We start from the raw sequence: 14,634 nt of genomic DNA on the forward strand, positions 1-14,634 counted from the left end.
AGTAGTTGTGGCGCACGGGCTTAGTTACCCCGCGGCATGTGGAATCTTCCTGAACCAGGGCTCAAACCCGTGTCGCCTGCATTGGCAGGCGGATTCTTAACCACTGCGCCACCAGGGAAGCCCTATCCTTTGATTTAAAATGCCTCAGAACTCAAGACCTGACTGTGACTTAATTACTTCAGTGTGATGCGTCATTTCCCCTTCCTGTATCTGAACAGGTTTAGTTTAACTAAAGAGGGTGGTAGACTCTCAGGGTTGATGTAGAAATAGCTCACCCTGATCAGAGAAAGCGGTCTGCTGTCTGCACCCATTTCCCTGCTGATGTGACATTGAAAAATGCCAGTAGCACTGGGCTTCCTCCCTTCCCTGGAACCCATTCTGTCTCCACCGTGGCGTGGGAGGAGTGTACCCCTGACTGCCATTGGTGTTGGGTTTGGCCCTGTCACTTGCTAAGACCAAAATAATGTGGGCAGAAGTGGCAACGTGCAAATTTTGAGCCTAGGCTTCTGGAGGCATCATGTATTTCTGTTCACCTCTCTGGAAGTTTCCACCTTCCACCATGTTAGAATAGCATATATGCTAGCTGCAGCCCCTCAGCGCAGTGCCTCCCCACCCCAGAGGGAGGCCCAGGGAGCAGAGCCCTCCCAGCTAACCTACAGACCTGTAAGCATGGAAAAAGAATGCATACTGCCATACATATTGAATTCTGGGGTTGCTTGTTACACAGCAACAGCTGACTTGATACAAATGGAAAAGAGGTCCATGAGGGAAAGTTAAAAGGGTGATGGAAAGGTTACTGGTCTTAGGGATAAGATGAATTTTTAAGATATGAAATGATTCTTCTGTAGAATATGTTATGTCTGTTGATCCTTAAGACAAACCTAAGAGGAAAGCAGTGACAGTTTTATCCCCATTTTATAGATGAAGATATTGAGGTTCAAAGTGGTTGAAGGTGCGGTGGGTGAGCCTGGTCTGGGCCCCAAATCCCTAACTCCTGGGCCAAGCTCTTCCCGGCTGTGCTGCCTGCCTCTATTGTGGGCCTGACTCAGAGCAGCCAATATGGCAGCAGAGCTTGGTACTTCGTGCAAGTGAGGCCACCATTGGGACCCTTCTTCTGACAGGTTGGGGAGGGAGGGCACCTCCCAGAGAAGGGGCAGCATTTGGTTGAGAGGGGGACAGGGGTGCCAACAGACAGGTGCCTGTGTCCCACATGCTGCAAACTGGGGGGTCTGGGTGTCTTCTGTGTGAGCCATGGCTCTGCCGCCTACTGGTTTGTTCTCATGCTCCCCTCAAAAGGTCTGGCAACTGTGTGTCCAGGAAAGATACCTATGGAAGAAAAGTGTCAAGACACCTACACTGAATACATTGATGGTCTTGCCTGGTGGTTGGGGTCTGGATTTTGACACACTTGAAGCCTCGGGGATTTTAAACAGGAGAGTCAGCAATCAAACCTTTGCGAAGGGCTGCAGTGGGGCTTCTGGCAGCTTGAGGGCCAGGCCACGTGACCCCATGTTGTAGATGCCATATCAGGGTACACATGAGCTGACTGGCATTCCTACTGACTGCTGGAGCCGTCCGTCAGCACGTTCTCATTACTTCAGGGGGTTCTGGTCTTGTTGAGGTTGGTTTACTTTCTGAGTTGTTTTTAATCCTTCTGTGTCCTCCTACTTCATGACCAGCTGACCACATCCATGGCACTTTGATTTTGACCTTGGCTCCTGCTGACTGCTCCCCTCAGGCCCCTCCTGCTCCCTGACCCCCAGTCCCCCGTAGCCCTACACTCCCCTTTATACTGCAAGACCCTTCCTTTCCAGGGAGGGACCCAGCCTTCCCAGTTGCAGGGCTGTCCTTGGAGACCACAACCCCCAACCCCCAACCCCGAAATGGGGCAGAGCCCCCATGGATTGGGTGATGGGCTGAATAATACTCCCAAAAATATATCCATGTCTTAATCCCTGCAAACTATTAACTTCACACGGCAAAAAAGGATCTCAAGATGGGGAGACAGCTGTGGATTAGCCGGGAGGACCCTAAACTCAATAACCTATATCTTTGAGGGGGGAGAATCGACACAGAACAGAAGGCAATGTAATGATGGAGGCAGAGACTGAAGTGATGCAGCCATAAGCCAAGGAACACCAGGAGCCTCCAGAAGCTGAAGAGGCAGGAAGGGTCTCCCCCAGCGCCTCCAGAGCATGTGCAGCCCTGCCACACCTGTTTCAGCTCAGTGAAATGGATTTTGGACTCTGAGCTCTAAGATTATTAGAGAATAAGTTTCTGTAGTTTCAAGCCACCAAGTTTGTGCTGACTTGTTACAGCAGCCACAGGTAATGAATACAAATGGGAAAGCCAAGGATTCCAAATGAAATGACTGGACCCAAGGCCTGGCATGGACCCTCAGCTGCTGCCTGACAGTGTCCTTATGACCCGGCCACTCCTGTCACCTGCATGTGAAATGTACAGGCTCTCCACAAGAAGGTTTCCTGCTGCCTTGCTGGCAAGTGAGGTGGACTCTGCAGCCCCTGCCCCTCCCTGGTGCCCGCAGCCCCCGATGCTGCATCTCATGTGTGCCCTGTTGAGAGCCCCGACTCCTGGCCAGGGTGCTTGCAGCCTCACGACTGAAGGATTAGGAAGCAGGGGTTGGAGTTGGTGAGAGATGGGGTCCTGGGAGAGCAGCCACCATGGGCTCCATTTGCAACATGGAATGTCTGGCTTTGGCTGCTGGCTTCAAGGTCACCTCAAGTCCTGCAGCCAGGAGTAGCCAGGGCCCTGCCCTCCAGTGCATCTGCTCCCCACCCCTGGGAGAGCAACTTGGGCAAAGGACACAGAGCCTTTGACTTTTTTTTTTTTTTTTTTTTTTTACTTTTTAAAACCAAATGCAAGTATCAGGTGCTCTTTACAGCAGCAAGGACCTGTACCTCTTGAAATACACACATGCCAGCTAACAACCTGCTGGGAAAGCCACACAGGCAGTGCTATTGTTCTGTGTCCTCCAGGTGATACCCTGGGAAAGGTCACAGCTGCCTAAATAAACCTTTAAAACCGCAGGTGGGACGAACATTCCCTGTGTGAGGATTTGGAGCTGCAGCAGTTCACAGTTGTGTTTCTTAACACTTTGTGATTTTTTTTCTTAAAGCAGCGAAAGGAGAAAATTGGTACCGAAGAGTATTGATTCTTGGCAGAATTCGTGTTGTCTTCGTGAAAGTCAAGTTTCAGGTGAGTGTACTTGGTGCCCCAAGGGCTGTGTGGCCTGTGGAAGGTGGGTACCAGGCCCAGAAGCCCCGTGGAGTCCCTCTTCGTGACTATGGCCACCCTGGGAAAAGCCCTGGCCAATCCCAGAGGGAAGGGTGGCTGGAGCAGGGAGGGCGGTGAGCTGGTGCCCCACCCACAGCGCCAGGGGCTTCCTAGGCTGGCGACCCTCACAGGGGCTCATCTGCTGGCAGGTGAGGAGTGAGAAGATCCAGCGTCTGTTACTTGGCGCTTGGTGTCTGGCTCTCCGCACGCTGGTGAGAGGGCTCAGAGGCTCACCCTGGCCTGCTCGGCACAGCCCACAAAGACAGGGTTTACTCAGCCTTGGGCTCTGCTAGCTCTGCCCAGCTGGACTCAGGGAGGCCAGAGTGCTGAGTCTGCCACCCTCAGGCCCACATGTGAACATTTCTCCTGATCCAGAATGAGGGGTGCCAGGCTGATGGGGGTGCTGCTCGCCCTGGCTGGCCTTCTGCAGCAGGCCCTGTCCCTGAGAATAGCAGCCTTCAACATCCAGACTTTTGGGGAGACCAAGATGTCCAATGCTACCCTTTCCAACTACATTGTGCAGGTAAATCCAGGCTGGCCTGTCCCCAAGGGACTCAGGGTGGGGGAAGGGGAGGGCCCTCTAACAGGCCCTGGGAGCCCTGGGCCAGTGGTCGGTCATGAGGGTGATTGGCAGTGGTGGTGGTGATCGGGAGAGGGGATCGAAAGCCTCTGGTCTCAGCCCACCTGTCTGTCAAGGGGACAGGTCCTTGTCACTGCTGTGCCGTCCATGGCTGGAGGTGGTGGGATGTCTGGCATGTCCCAGGCAAGTCCCAGGCCAAGCTGTGACGGGAAGGTGTCTGGGAGGAACAGGTTGGCCCTGTGACTCACAGCAGGCAGGCTCTGCTTAGCAGTACTGTGGCCTTGTCCCCAGATCCTGAGTCGCTATGATATCGCCCTCGTCCAGGAGGTCAGAGACAACCACCTGACGGCTGTAGGGAGGCTGCTGGACAAACTCAACCAGTGGGTGACAGTGGGGTCCCGGGAGGTGTGGATGGGAGAGGGTATGCCACTTCAGCCAGGCCCCAGAGACAGGGATGTGGGCAGGAGCCCTGCTATAGATGTATAGGTGGCAGGAGGGTTCCCAGGGACTGTCCCCCGCCCCCTTCCCCGACCGGGACATTTGTTTCAATCCAGGGATGACCCAAACACCTATCACTATGTGGTCAGTGAGCCGCTGGGACGCAACAGCTATAAGGAGCGCTACCTCTTCCTGTTCAGGTAAATTGGGTCACCTCCTCAGAGAGTGCCAACAGGAGGCTGGGGTGTGGTCTAGAGAGCCTGTGAGCCCCTCCCCTTCGGGTGTGGGGGAGAGAACTGGGGCCACAGAGCAGGGCCCTGAGCTGGCCTCACAGCCCGTGCAGAGGCAGGGGGACATGGCAGGAGCTCCGGGCCAGTGGGTCTGTGCGGTGCTAAGGCCGGGCCCCCTGCCCATCTGGACATGACAGAAAGTGACTTTACCAAGACAAGGTGGCACCCTGGCCCAAGACTAACTGCCCTCTGGCCCGGCCTTCTGCAGACCCGACCAGGTTTCCGTGCTGGACAGCTACCAGTACGATGATGGCTGTGAGCCCTGTGGGAATGACAGCTTCAGCAGAGAGCCAGCTGTGGTCAAGTTTTCCTCCCCCTTCACACGTGAGTGCCCCGCTCAGCCCTTCCCAAGACACCTGGAAAGCTGTCCCGTGCTGCAGCCCACACCCTTTGTGTTTTGGTCTTACATTGGAGTTACTTAGGAAAACGTCCACCTTTGAAAACTGGCTCATGTGTCCTCTGCCCCAGCCCGACTCCTGGCTGAGCCCAGCCCACACCGGCTCAGTATGACTCCTGTTTCCACAGAGATCAAGGAGTTTGCCATTGTTCCCCTGCATGCGGCCCCATCGGATGCAGTGGCTGAGATCGACTCTCTCTATGATGTCTACCTGGATGTCTGGCATAAGTGGGACTTGGAGGTGAGGCAGCCCCCACCCCCAGCATTGGCCTCTGGGGCCCCCATTCTGCCCTGGGCCAACCAGTGTGTGTCTCCTGGTAGGACGTCATGTTGATGGGTGATTTCAATGCTGGCTGCAGCTACGTGACCCCCTCGCAATGGTCATCTATCCGCCTGCACAGGAGCCCTCGCTTCCAGTGGCTGATTCCTGACACTGCCGACACCACTGTTACATCCACACACTGTGCCTACGACAGGTGAGTGGGGCCCGGGCCCTCACTGAGCCCCCAGGCAGGGACGAGGGAGCCTCCACGACCAGCTTCAGAAAATGGTTCCCAAGCCCTGTGACACGCACCCACCTGAGCTTCACTCAGTCTACTTAGGAAATGGAATATTTCTTAGTTTGGGGATGAAGCACATTTAGAGATAACACTACACTGGCGGGTATGCAGGTTAGTCGGTGGTGTGCAATTTGGGGCCCAGGTTGCTCAGCTCAGTGTGTTGGGGTGACAGTGAGCCAGGAGCCGACTGGCTCCATGGGAGCATTTGAGAGCAGTTAGGGAACAGTGGGACTGTGTGACATTTACCATACCAAGAAGAGCTGGGGGGACATGCTGGGATCCGAGGTGTAAGTGCACAGAGCTAGACAGTGGGCTGAAGGGTACCTTCCCTTGTGTCTGATGCTGCAGGATCGTGGTTGCAGGATCTCTGCTCCAAAGTGCTGTGGTTCCCAACTCAGCTGCTCCCTTTGACTTCCAAGCTGCATACGGACTGAGTGACCAGATCGTAAGTGTCCTGGTCACGTAGCTCTAATAGGGGCCTGGGACACAGAACATAGGCCTGGACCCACTGCCTTTTTCATTGACTTGAAAGAGCCACTTGTCTGTGGCCCTGGGTGCCTCTTGGTCTCCCTTTCCCAGGCCCAAATCCCGACTGGCCTCACTAGATGTCTGGGTGTCCCTGTGCTCATGGCTGTCTCCCCACAGGCCCTAGCCATCAGCGACCATTACCCGGTGGAGGTGACGCTGAAGAGAGCCTGACATGAGTGGGGCCTGGTGACCTCCACTCTGCAGCCTGTTGCCAAGAACTGCCAAAGGCTGGGGACAGAGTTTAGAAACCAGTGCCTGATCCTGAGTGCCCCTGCCCCTCCCCACCACCATGGCAGCTGGAATTAGAGGAAGGTAGGCTTTTTCTTCACTGTACCCGCTTCCATTGTAAGCTTGGATGTTGTGTCACCAGAGCACCCCCACCTTCTCAGTCTGGACAAAAAGTCTTAAGAAAGAAATACCTTTTAAGTAAATAAAGCTCAAAAGCAGGTGTTCTCATCTGCAGCATCCAGTCCTTCCTGTGTCATCGTCCCCATCCCACCCCCCCAACTCCATGACTGGTCTCAGGCTGCCTTGTCCCATGGTTTCATCTGTCCCCTCTCCTGCAGCCCTAACACTGCAGGAGGACCTGGGGCTTTCACAGCTGTCAGTGTCGGTCCAGGGCCTTGATGAGCAGGTGGTTCAGGCGGCTGACCATGGGTCGGGGGTCATTGACGAGCCCCGCTGTGATCATGGCATTCTCGTAGATCTGAAAGGCAAGGCAGCACCTCGTTGTTAGTGGGAGGGTGAGCGAGGCCTGGTCCCAACCCAGGGACCTCAAAGGAAGAGGCAGCCTCCTGAAGCTGACAGCCCCAGGCCTCGGTTTACTCTTTGCATTCCTCCAGCAGACTCACCTGATCCACCAGCAGCTGGGCCAGGTCAGGCTCGCTATCTCTCAGCTGACTGAGCTTCTTGATGAGTGTGTGCCTGAACACAGAAACCACCAGAAGTATTAGCTCAGGGCTGGGGGTGCACACACAGCCTGACAGCCTCTAACTTTGTGTTCCAGTGACTTTTCTGAAATGTTGGGGTTATCAGGACATGCAAAAAAGGGTAATAGAAAGGTCCAGTATAAAAAAAGCATGCAAAAATTTTGATATTAAATTGATATAAATGAAACACTACTAAGGTAAAGAAAGATGAGTTTAATATATGAAAAGACATATGTTAGTTCTTGGATAAGTGGACCATAAATAGAAGTGAAACTCCATGTTTAATAGGATTCATTTAATCTAAAAAATCTAGTATAAAATTTATAAAGAAAAGTAAACATGGAAGAACAGAGAAGAAGGCCCAGTTAAAACAAAGCTCCAGTAATTAAACAGTTCTGGAAAATGAAAAGGTAACAGCTCAGTGCAACAAAGTGGACAATGTATAAATGGCCCAATTCATATAGGAATTTCATTAGTACCTCATAAAGACAGGATAACTGGGCCACACCCAGGAAACAAATTGGATTCCTATGTGATTCCTTGGACCAAAATAATTTCCAGAGGGATCAAAGATTAAATGTAAAAATTAAAAGCAAAAAAGTATAATACTGGAGAAAAACAGGGAAGAAGTATTTATAATCTCAGAAGGGGAAAGCCTTTTTAAACAAAATACAAACACCCAGAAGTCAGAAAGAAAAGAATAACTGACTACAAAAAACCAAATATTTTCTGCACAGGAAAAAATACAATGGGAAACATACATCAAAATAAGGTATAATTTTAAGAGAATGGCAAAAATTGATAAGTTTGATAAAGCTGAAGGCACTGGGGAAAGGTTCATGGGACAGCAGGATTGTCTTTGGTCCCTGTTTGAGACGAGATGATTCCCTCCCCTCACAGCGCTGTTCAGAGTAGCAAACACTTTACAAAGCAAGGTGAGCACACTGCACAGCAAGTGTACCAGAGGAGGCCCTGCACAGCATCTCCGAAGATACGTGAGGAAACGGGATGGGGGGGTGGGGGGGTTCGCCGTAAACTCCCTTAGTTCTTTAGAATTCTCAACTGTATGAACATATTAACACATTTTAAAGCAAATTTGTAAAATAAGAGTCTTTTGGCAACAGAAACGAGCACTGCACAGCTATCTTACAAAACTGCTTTTGTGTCAGAACTAGTTAAGGCAACGGGGTGTCCAGTCAGCGTCCATCTCTGTTGGGGACTCACAGCTGGGAACTGTGTGCCCATTACACAGGCCTGCACCCATTATGCTAACCTGCCAACCAGGACAGCTCCTTTGAGAGGCATCCAACGCTCTTTGTAGCCAACCATGAGCCAATTCAGATCTTTCACCCAGTAATTGCGTGGCTAGTAATTTGGCTCAGAAAATGGAAAACGCACTTCCTCCTACTCCCCAGTAGTTTTAAGTAAATTAATGGTTCTAAAGCAACACGGAAAAATATTTATAGGTGATGAATAAAAAAATTAGACACGTACTATATAAAACCCACAATAAGATGAAAGTCCAAAAGAAAATATACCAAATAGGGTACAGTGACTGTGGTGGGGGTGAGACTATGGACTTTTCCAGCGTTTTTGGTAACTTGTTTATGTAACTTCATGTAAAAAATTACTGCTGTATACAGTCAATTTCCAAAAATGAAACTGTCTCCATATCAAGTTAGAAAATGAAATTTCAAAATATCCAATAAAAAAGACACATCAAATAACTATAAAAAATGTACAAGAACTCTAAAGAAAACATAAGTTTCCAAGAGGTACTCATCTGAGAAGGCAGCACAGTTAACGGTGTGGGCAACAGGGTGTTCAAATGGAATAAGATGAAACTAGAACCCCCCCCTTAGCCCCCAATCCCAGACAGGCCAGTTAGAGATGGGCTCAACCAACATGAAAGGCCAGAACTATACAGCTTTTAAGAAGGACGTGCAGGAGAAGAAACTCATGTCTGGAATAGATGCTTTTTGGGGTCTTAAGAAATCTCTAACAAATGTATATACATTTGATTACATTAAAATTAAGAACTTCTCTTCAAAAGACACCTTTAGACAGGTGAAAAGACAGAGTGAGAAAAGATATTTGCAACTGATAAAGTATATATAAAGAACTACCAATCAATTTTTTTTTAAAGCCCAACAGATAAAAGAACAGTAGCCTTCTAACTTGCAGGGACCTGGGTTCCCATGCTCTGCCCTCTGGAAGCAGTGGGCCATACTCAGCCCAGCTGAGGATAAGGTGCTTTCACACCTGGGCACACATCCCAGAGAAACACATGTGCAGCACCAGGGTGGACAAGAATGTTCAGAGCAGTGTGTTCCCAACAGCCTCCAAATGGAAACTACCCAAATGTCTATCAAAATAGAATAAATAATTGTGCTGAGTAGATTCATACCCTGTGATTTAGCTGTGAACAAGAACAAACTATAGTCACCCCCACAGACGAATGCATCTGATCACATGCCGAGGGAAGAAAGTAAGGCTTCAAAGGGAACCTGTGCACAAGGGTCCATTCACGTGAAGTTCAGAAACAGGCAGAACTGAGCTTGTGTGTAATGACGCACAAGTAGCCGAAAAACCATAAAGCACAGCGAGGAAGTGACTGACGCAGAAGTCAGGACTGTGGTTCTCCCTGGAGAGCAGGACAGAATTCAAGTGGGAGGAAAATGGGAGCATCTGGGCACCGGCAAGGTTCAGTTTTTTTAAACGTCACATAGGTATAGTTTAATACAGTTCAGTTACACGGGTGTTTATAAACATTTATCAAACTGTCCAAAAGCTTTATGCACTTTCTATGTGTTATAAATAAAAGAACACCCACTCACATACAATTTTAAAAGATTACCTGGCAGGTCAGAAATGAGCATGCCCATCCCCTGGGCATCGAGGGCCCTGGGCCCAAGAGGCCGGGAGCTGGCAGCCTCACCTGGGGTTGATCTCCAGCGTGGGCTGCAGCAGCTGAGCACGCTCCTCCTGGGTCTTGGCCAGCTGCTGCATGCGCAGGAAGTGCCGGGCGGCCCCCATCTCCAGCACCGTGATCATTGCAGGGTGGGTGTCCAGCCGAAGAGTCACCTGCAAGCAAGGCTGGGGGTGACGGGGGCCCTGCCTGGCAGGGTTTTGACCAGGTATAAAGCTTCCCCAAATGATAAGACAGGAGAACGCAGGTCTCCAGGGACATACCCTCAACCAGCAGTGCCCCTCCCTCCCTCCCTCCCAATCACCTGCTAATGAGAGGGAGCCTGAATCGTACCCTGCTTGGGAATTCCCTCCTATTCTACACCCCAAAGCTACCAATTTCTAACCTATCAGTTTTCATCCAAGGTCCATCTTGCCTGGTGTTACCTGCACTTCTGTGCTTCACAAGGTCCACTTCCAAGTCCTACAGCAACTGTCTTAAGACCCACCAGGACTGGCCACCCCATTTCCTCTGGCCCAGCCTCTCTTCCTCAATCTTGTGTCCATCTTTCCTGCAGGCGGTGCTCTCACCCACCCCCTCCCTGTGGCTCCCTGTGGCCTTTATTTCATCAAATACACCTTTTCTCACCGAGCCCCACAGGCTTCAGGCCTCCTGACTTACGCCAGAGACTCTCCTGAGCCTGCTGGGCCCATGGCTGCCCCCTTCCCGGCAGCACAGTAAGGATCCAGCTCCACGACTTCCTGACCTGCAGAAGCGCTCTGCCTGTTTCCTTCATAGGATACGGACGAGAATTCTAGCTCTGCCTGTTTCCTTCATAGGATACGGACGAGAATTCTACCTACCTCCTAGGCCACCTTAAATGAGTCACCGCTGTAAAGCATGGACACGATATGTGTGTTACATAAAGAAACCCCAGCCACACGCAATGCTCCCTGCCAGGAAGCCCTCGCCTCCCTCAGAGACCCACTGCTACCTCCTGTGGAGCCCCCAGGTCTGCCCTCCTCTGTTCTCGGCCTTCCCTACCCTGCACACCTGCCTGTCCCTTTGGGGCCACTCCTGAACGTGTCTCTCAGCCAGTGACACCTGTTCCCTGGTGACTGTGTCTTTTCTCTTGCAGCTCAGAGCTAGATCAGTGGGTTCCTAGCTCATTAAAGCCTACCCAGAACCCCCACTGAGAACCCAAGCTGGACCGTACGCCCTTGTGTCCTCAGCCACTGCAGCTTCTCTAGGCCTGGACGAGGATGGCCTGGGGGAGGCCACCTGGGGACACCTCTTCTCTGCTTCTGTCTGCCCACCAGGCCCTCAGCTGCTCACCTTCCACTTTCTTGGTTCCAACTGCTCTACAAAGTGGAGGCGGAGTCAAGCTTGCCCGCCCTGCCTCAGCAACTCCCTGGGCACATGTGGCTACGTGCTCACGAGCGCACACATGCAGGAGCGGCAGCAACCAGAGCTGGCAGCCTGGCCAGCTGTGCAGTCACCAAGGGCCATGGTGGCTGGGTGGTGGCCCGTCTTTGGGAGGCCTCACCTTCACATTGGTGATACGGGACCCTAGCGCGTTTCTCATCCAGGCCATCAAGTCCTCTGTCTCCTTCTCTGACAGACGGTCGCCAGCTACAGGAAAGCAGAAGGGTGAGCTCGGAGGCCGTCTCCACAACTCCCTCCCCATAGGCTCCCATCGGCAGGCTCCCTCCACCCCTCCAGCCACTGGCTCAATGACAGAAGCTACCAAAACACTCTTCATCTAAAATTAAGCAGATAAATTTGGACCCCAGAAAGGATACTTTTGATTGCCTGAGGCCCATATAATTTTGTTAGGGCTTTAAAATGTCTGATTCTCTTAAGCTTTATCAATCTTAGGAAGGCAAGCTGAAAAGAAAACCCCACGTAGACCCACTGTTGCAGAACGGAAGAGGCTGTGTAACAAACAGTGCCAGCTCCCCGGACCTGCCTGGCCTCACCTGCACCCCAGGCCACCATCCACACCTGTGCCCAGAGAGAAGGGAAGCAAGCTGACCTGGGGAGCCGTCCTCAAACTTCTCCTCCTTGTAGTGGTCGACAACGATGTCCGTTTCCACAGACATCAGCTTCTTCTTGTCAAACTCACGAAGGTGGAGCAAGGTCAGCTCATCAAACTGCTCATAGCAGAAGAGAACCTGTGAGGATCCAAAATGGCTTCCATCAGGCCCGGGGAACCCTCTGCCCGTGACAGGAGAGGGACACGGAGCAGGGGCTGGGGCTGCAGGCTGGGCCCAGCATCTGAGGGCCATCCATGCAGGGGATGCTGGGGTTCCTGGGCCTTGTGGATACAGTGGTTTACAGACGGCTCTCAGGGAGGCTCTGGCTATATCTTAGATTGAGTGATGCTATTTACAGAGAAATCCCTGTGTCACCTCCTAGAAAGACCCAAACTAGAAGGCAGGCTTGGGCTCAGCCTCTCTGACCCTGGATGCTGACTCACTGCTCAGCTCTCCCGAATCGTGGGCACATTCAGCCATTCCCCAGTGAGCATGGGGACCCTTCTTTAGTGCTCAGACCCCCTCGCCCTCTGACCTGGCCCCAAGGGAAGGACAAGTGCAGGGAGGTCTGGTCGGGGCCAAGCCTGCCCCTCGGCTCACCCACCTCTGTGTTTTTCCACTTCATGGCCTCATAGTAGGGCGAGTGCTCCGCCAGGTGCCGGCTGGGGGTGCACAGGTAGTAGATGCTGCGGGTGCCGGCCTGCATGCGGCTGGCATAGTCTGGGAGGCTGGTCAGCTGCCCGGCAGGCAGTGCCGACGACTCGTACCGCAGCAGCTTTGCGATATCCTCCTGTAGACGGACAGAGGCCAAGTCACTGCTCATTCTAGGTCCTGGCTCTGAAAGCCTCCTGACAGTGGGGCACCGACTTCAGGAGCCTTCAGCTAAGGGAGGAAAGGCTCTGGCTGTCCTCACACCCGCCTGGTGACCGCGTCCTGCAGCCAAGGCAGCTCCTTTGGGAGCCTGGCCCAAGCACGGTGCCCTGGGCTGGCTCAGACCCTGGGGAGCTCTGGGGGACTCCAGTGCTGTCCATTGGGCCCCATGTCAGAAGTTCAGGGGACCTCGGAGAGCACGTTCCACCACAGGTGGCCCAGGGCCTTGCTGAGAGGGCCTTTCCAGGTGAGCTACACAAAGGGTCCCAGGAGTGGCTAGGCCCTGTCCATGGCAGAGCCCACTCTGGACCCAGCATCCTCCCTCTGTCTCGAGCCACAGGCCCTGTCTCTCGCCAAGCAGGGGACACGGGTGTGAAGTCCACATTTCCCAGCCCTCCTCACAGCCAGCAGACGAGTCCTGGACCAGGGGGTACAAGCCAAAGTGGGGTGTGTGACTCGGAGAACAGGCCCTGAAAGGAGGGGCTTGTCCATCTGCTCCTGTCGGCTAAGATGCGTGTGACTGCTGGTGGCATCTTGACTCCATGAGGGAGTCGCCCGTAAGGACAAAAGCAGCAACAGGCTGGGGCCCAGCTCCCTGACGCACCAGCCTGGATGTGACCTGACGGTAAACTGCCTCGTCTATGCCACCAACTCATCTCCAACAATCCACGGTGCCCAGAGGGGAGGTCCAGATGAGAGAGTGATGTCGTGGGGATGAAAGGGGGACAAACAGGCAAAACCAGGGATCTGGGAGCCCACCCAGAGAGCCAGGCTGTAGGTTCATAGGCTAAGCTCATGCTCTTGTGCATGTTACGGATCCTCATTAACTGAGTCGGGCTTCCCAGGTGGCGCAGTGGTTAAGAATCCACCTGCCAATGCAGGGGACACAGGTTCGAGCCCTGGTCCAGGAAGATCCCACATGCCGCGGAGCAACTAAGCCCATGCACAACAACTACTGAGCCTGCTCTCTACAGCCCATGTGCCTAGAGCCCGTGATCTGCAACAAGAGAAGCCACCACAACGAGAAGCCCATGCAGCACAACGAAGAGTAGCTCCCGCTTGCCACAACTAGAGAAAAGCCCACGTGCAGCAACGAAGACCCCACTCAGCCAAAAATCAAATAAATAAATAAATTTATTTATTTAAAAAATCCTGAGTCAGTCAGTGTTTATAAAGCACTTAGAAAAGCCTCTGGCACCACCTGGATCCTGCTACCTACAAACACGAAGAGGAATGAGTGGAGAGTCCAAGCAGGCAGCACTTGGAGCCGCTGGAGTCCTTGTGCCAACAACTGGGGTTAGGAGGGCCCGGGGTGATGAGGGCCTCGGGGGAGCAGGCTGGTAGCCGCAGCGCCCAGCCCCCATCCCACCCTCCCTCATGGCCTGCAGAACGAACCCTGGGACCCCAGACAGTTGGTCACCCTCCTTCCCTGCTGCTGTTCTGGAGCAAAAGACGAAACCCCGGTGCTAGGAGTGACTAATGAGGACAGGTGTCTTTTGGGAGTGATGGAAATGTTCCAGAACCAGGTGGTGGTGGACGTACAACCTGTTTAGGTACTAAATGAACTGTTCACTTTAACAGAGTGAATTTTATTGTATGGGAACTGTATCACAACTTAAAAATGGCCAATAAATGTTTATGGAACAATCTCATCATTTTTAAGTAACTGCGCAATTAACTGACTCCTGGCCCCAGTGGCACAGTGTTGATGGATTTCTACCGATCACATGATGAACTGCCCTGACTACACACACCTCACCTGCCCTCCCCACCCCGTGAACCAGGCACCTCTCTTGTCCTGACT

At 52.6% G+C, this 14,634-nt stretch overlaps 2 protein-coding genes across 5 annotated transcripts in view; one reads left to right on the plus strand and one right to left on the minus strand.

Moving 5' to 3' along the window:
* The window catches only part of DNASE1 (deoxyribonuclease 1), a 35,668-nt gene extending 21,191 nt beyond the window's left edge, over positions 1-14,477 (plus strand). Inside the window, exons 2-11 of one of the 4 annotated variants that reach the window (XR_010836576.1) lie at positions 3,137-3,216; positions 3,670-3,817; positions 4,166-4,254; positions 4,429-4,512; positions 4,811-4,926; positions 5,128-5,240; positions 5,321-5,475; positions 5,908-6,004; positions 6,205-6,399; positions 11,803-14,477. Coding sequence is in view for 3 of the 4 variants with exons in the window: in XM_067013448.1 (XP_066869549.1) it covers positions 3,671-3,817; positions 4,166-4,254; positions 4,429-4,512; positions 4,811-4,926; positions 5,128-5,240; positions 5,321-5,475; positions 5,908-6,004; positions 6,205-6,258 (855 nt within the window). In the remaining variant the exon portion in view is untranslated. Of the gene's footprint in view, positions 1-3,136; positions 3,217-3,669; positions 3,818-4,165; positions 4,255-4,428; positions 4,513-4,810; positions 4,927-5,127; positions 5,241-5,320; positions 5,476-5,907; positions 6,005-6,204; positions 6,543-11,802 lie in introns of those variants that run through there. The other 3 variants (XM_067013448.1, XM_067013450.1, XM_067013449.1) reach the window with 3 other exon arrangements.
* Positions 2,869-14,634, minus strand: part of TRAP1 (TNF receptor associated protein 1) — a 55,445-nt gene continuing 43,679 nt past the window's right edge. The window contains exons 13-18 of the mRNA XM_059037430.2: positions 12,565-12,750; positions 11,960-12,098; positions 11,471-11,556; positions 9,955-10,100; positions 6,939-7,011; positions 2,869-6,793 (exon numbers count right to left, since the gene is read on the minus strand). Of these exons, the coding sequence (XP_058893413.1) occupies positions 6,692-6,793; positions 6,939-7,011; positions 9,955-10,100; positions 11,471-11,556; positions 11,960-12,098; positions 12,565-12,750 (732 nt within the window). The 3' untranslated portion in view covers positions 2,869-6,691. The remainder of the gene's footprint in view (positions 6,794-6,938; positions 7,012-9,954; positions 10,101-11,470; positions 11,557-11,959; positions 12,099-12,564; positions 12,751-14,634) is intronic.

The sequence above is a fragment of the Kogia breviceps genome, chromosome 14, assembly GCF_026419965.1.
Source record: "Kogia breviceps isolate mKogBre1 chromosome 14, mKogBre1 haplotype 1, whole genome shotgun sequence".
Lineage (NCBI taxonomy): Eukaryota > Metazoa > Chordata > Mammalia > Artiodactyla > Physeteridae > Kogia > Kogia breviceps.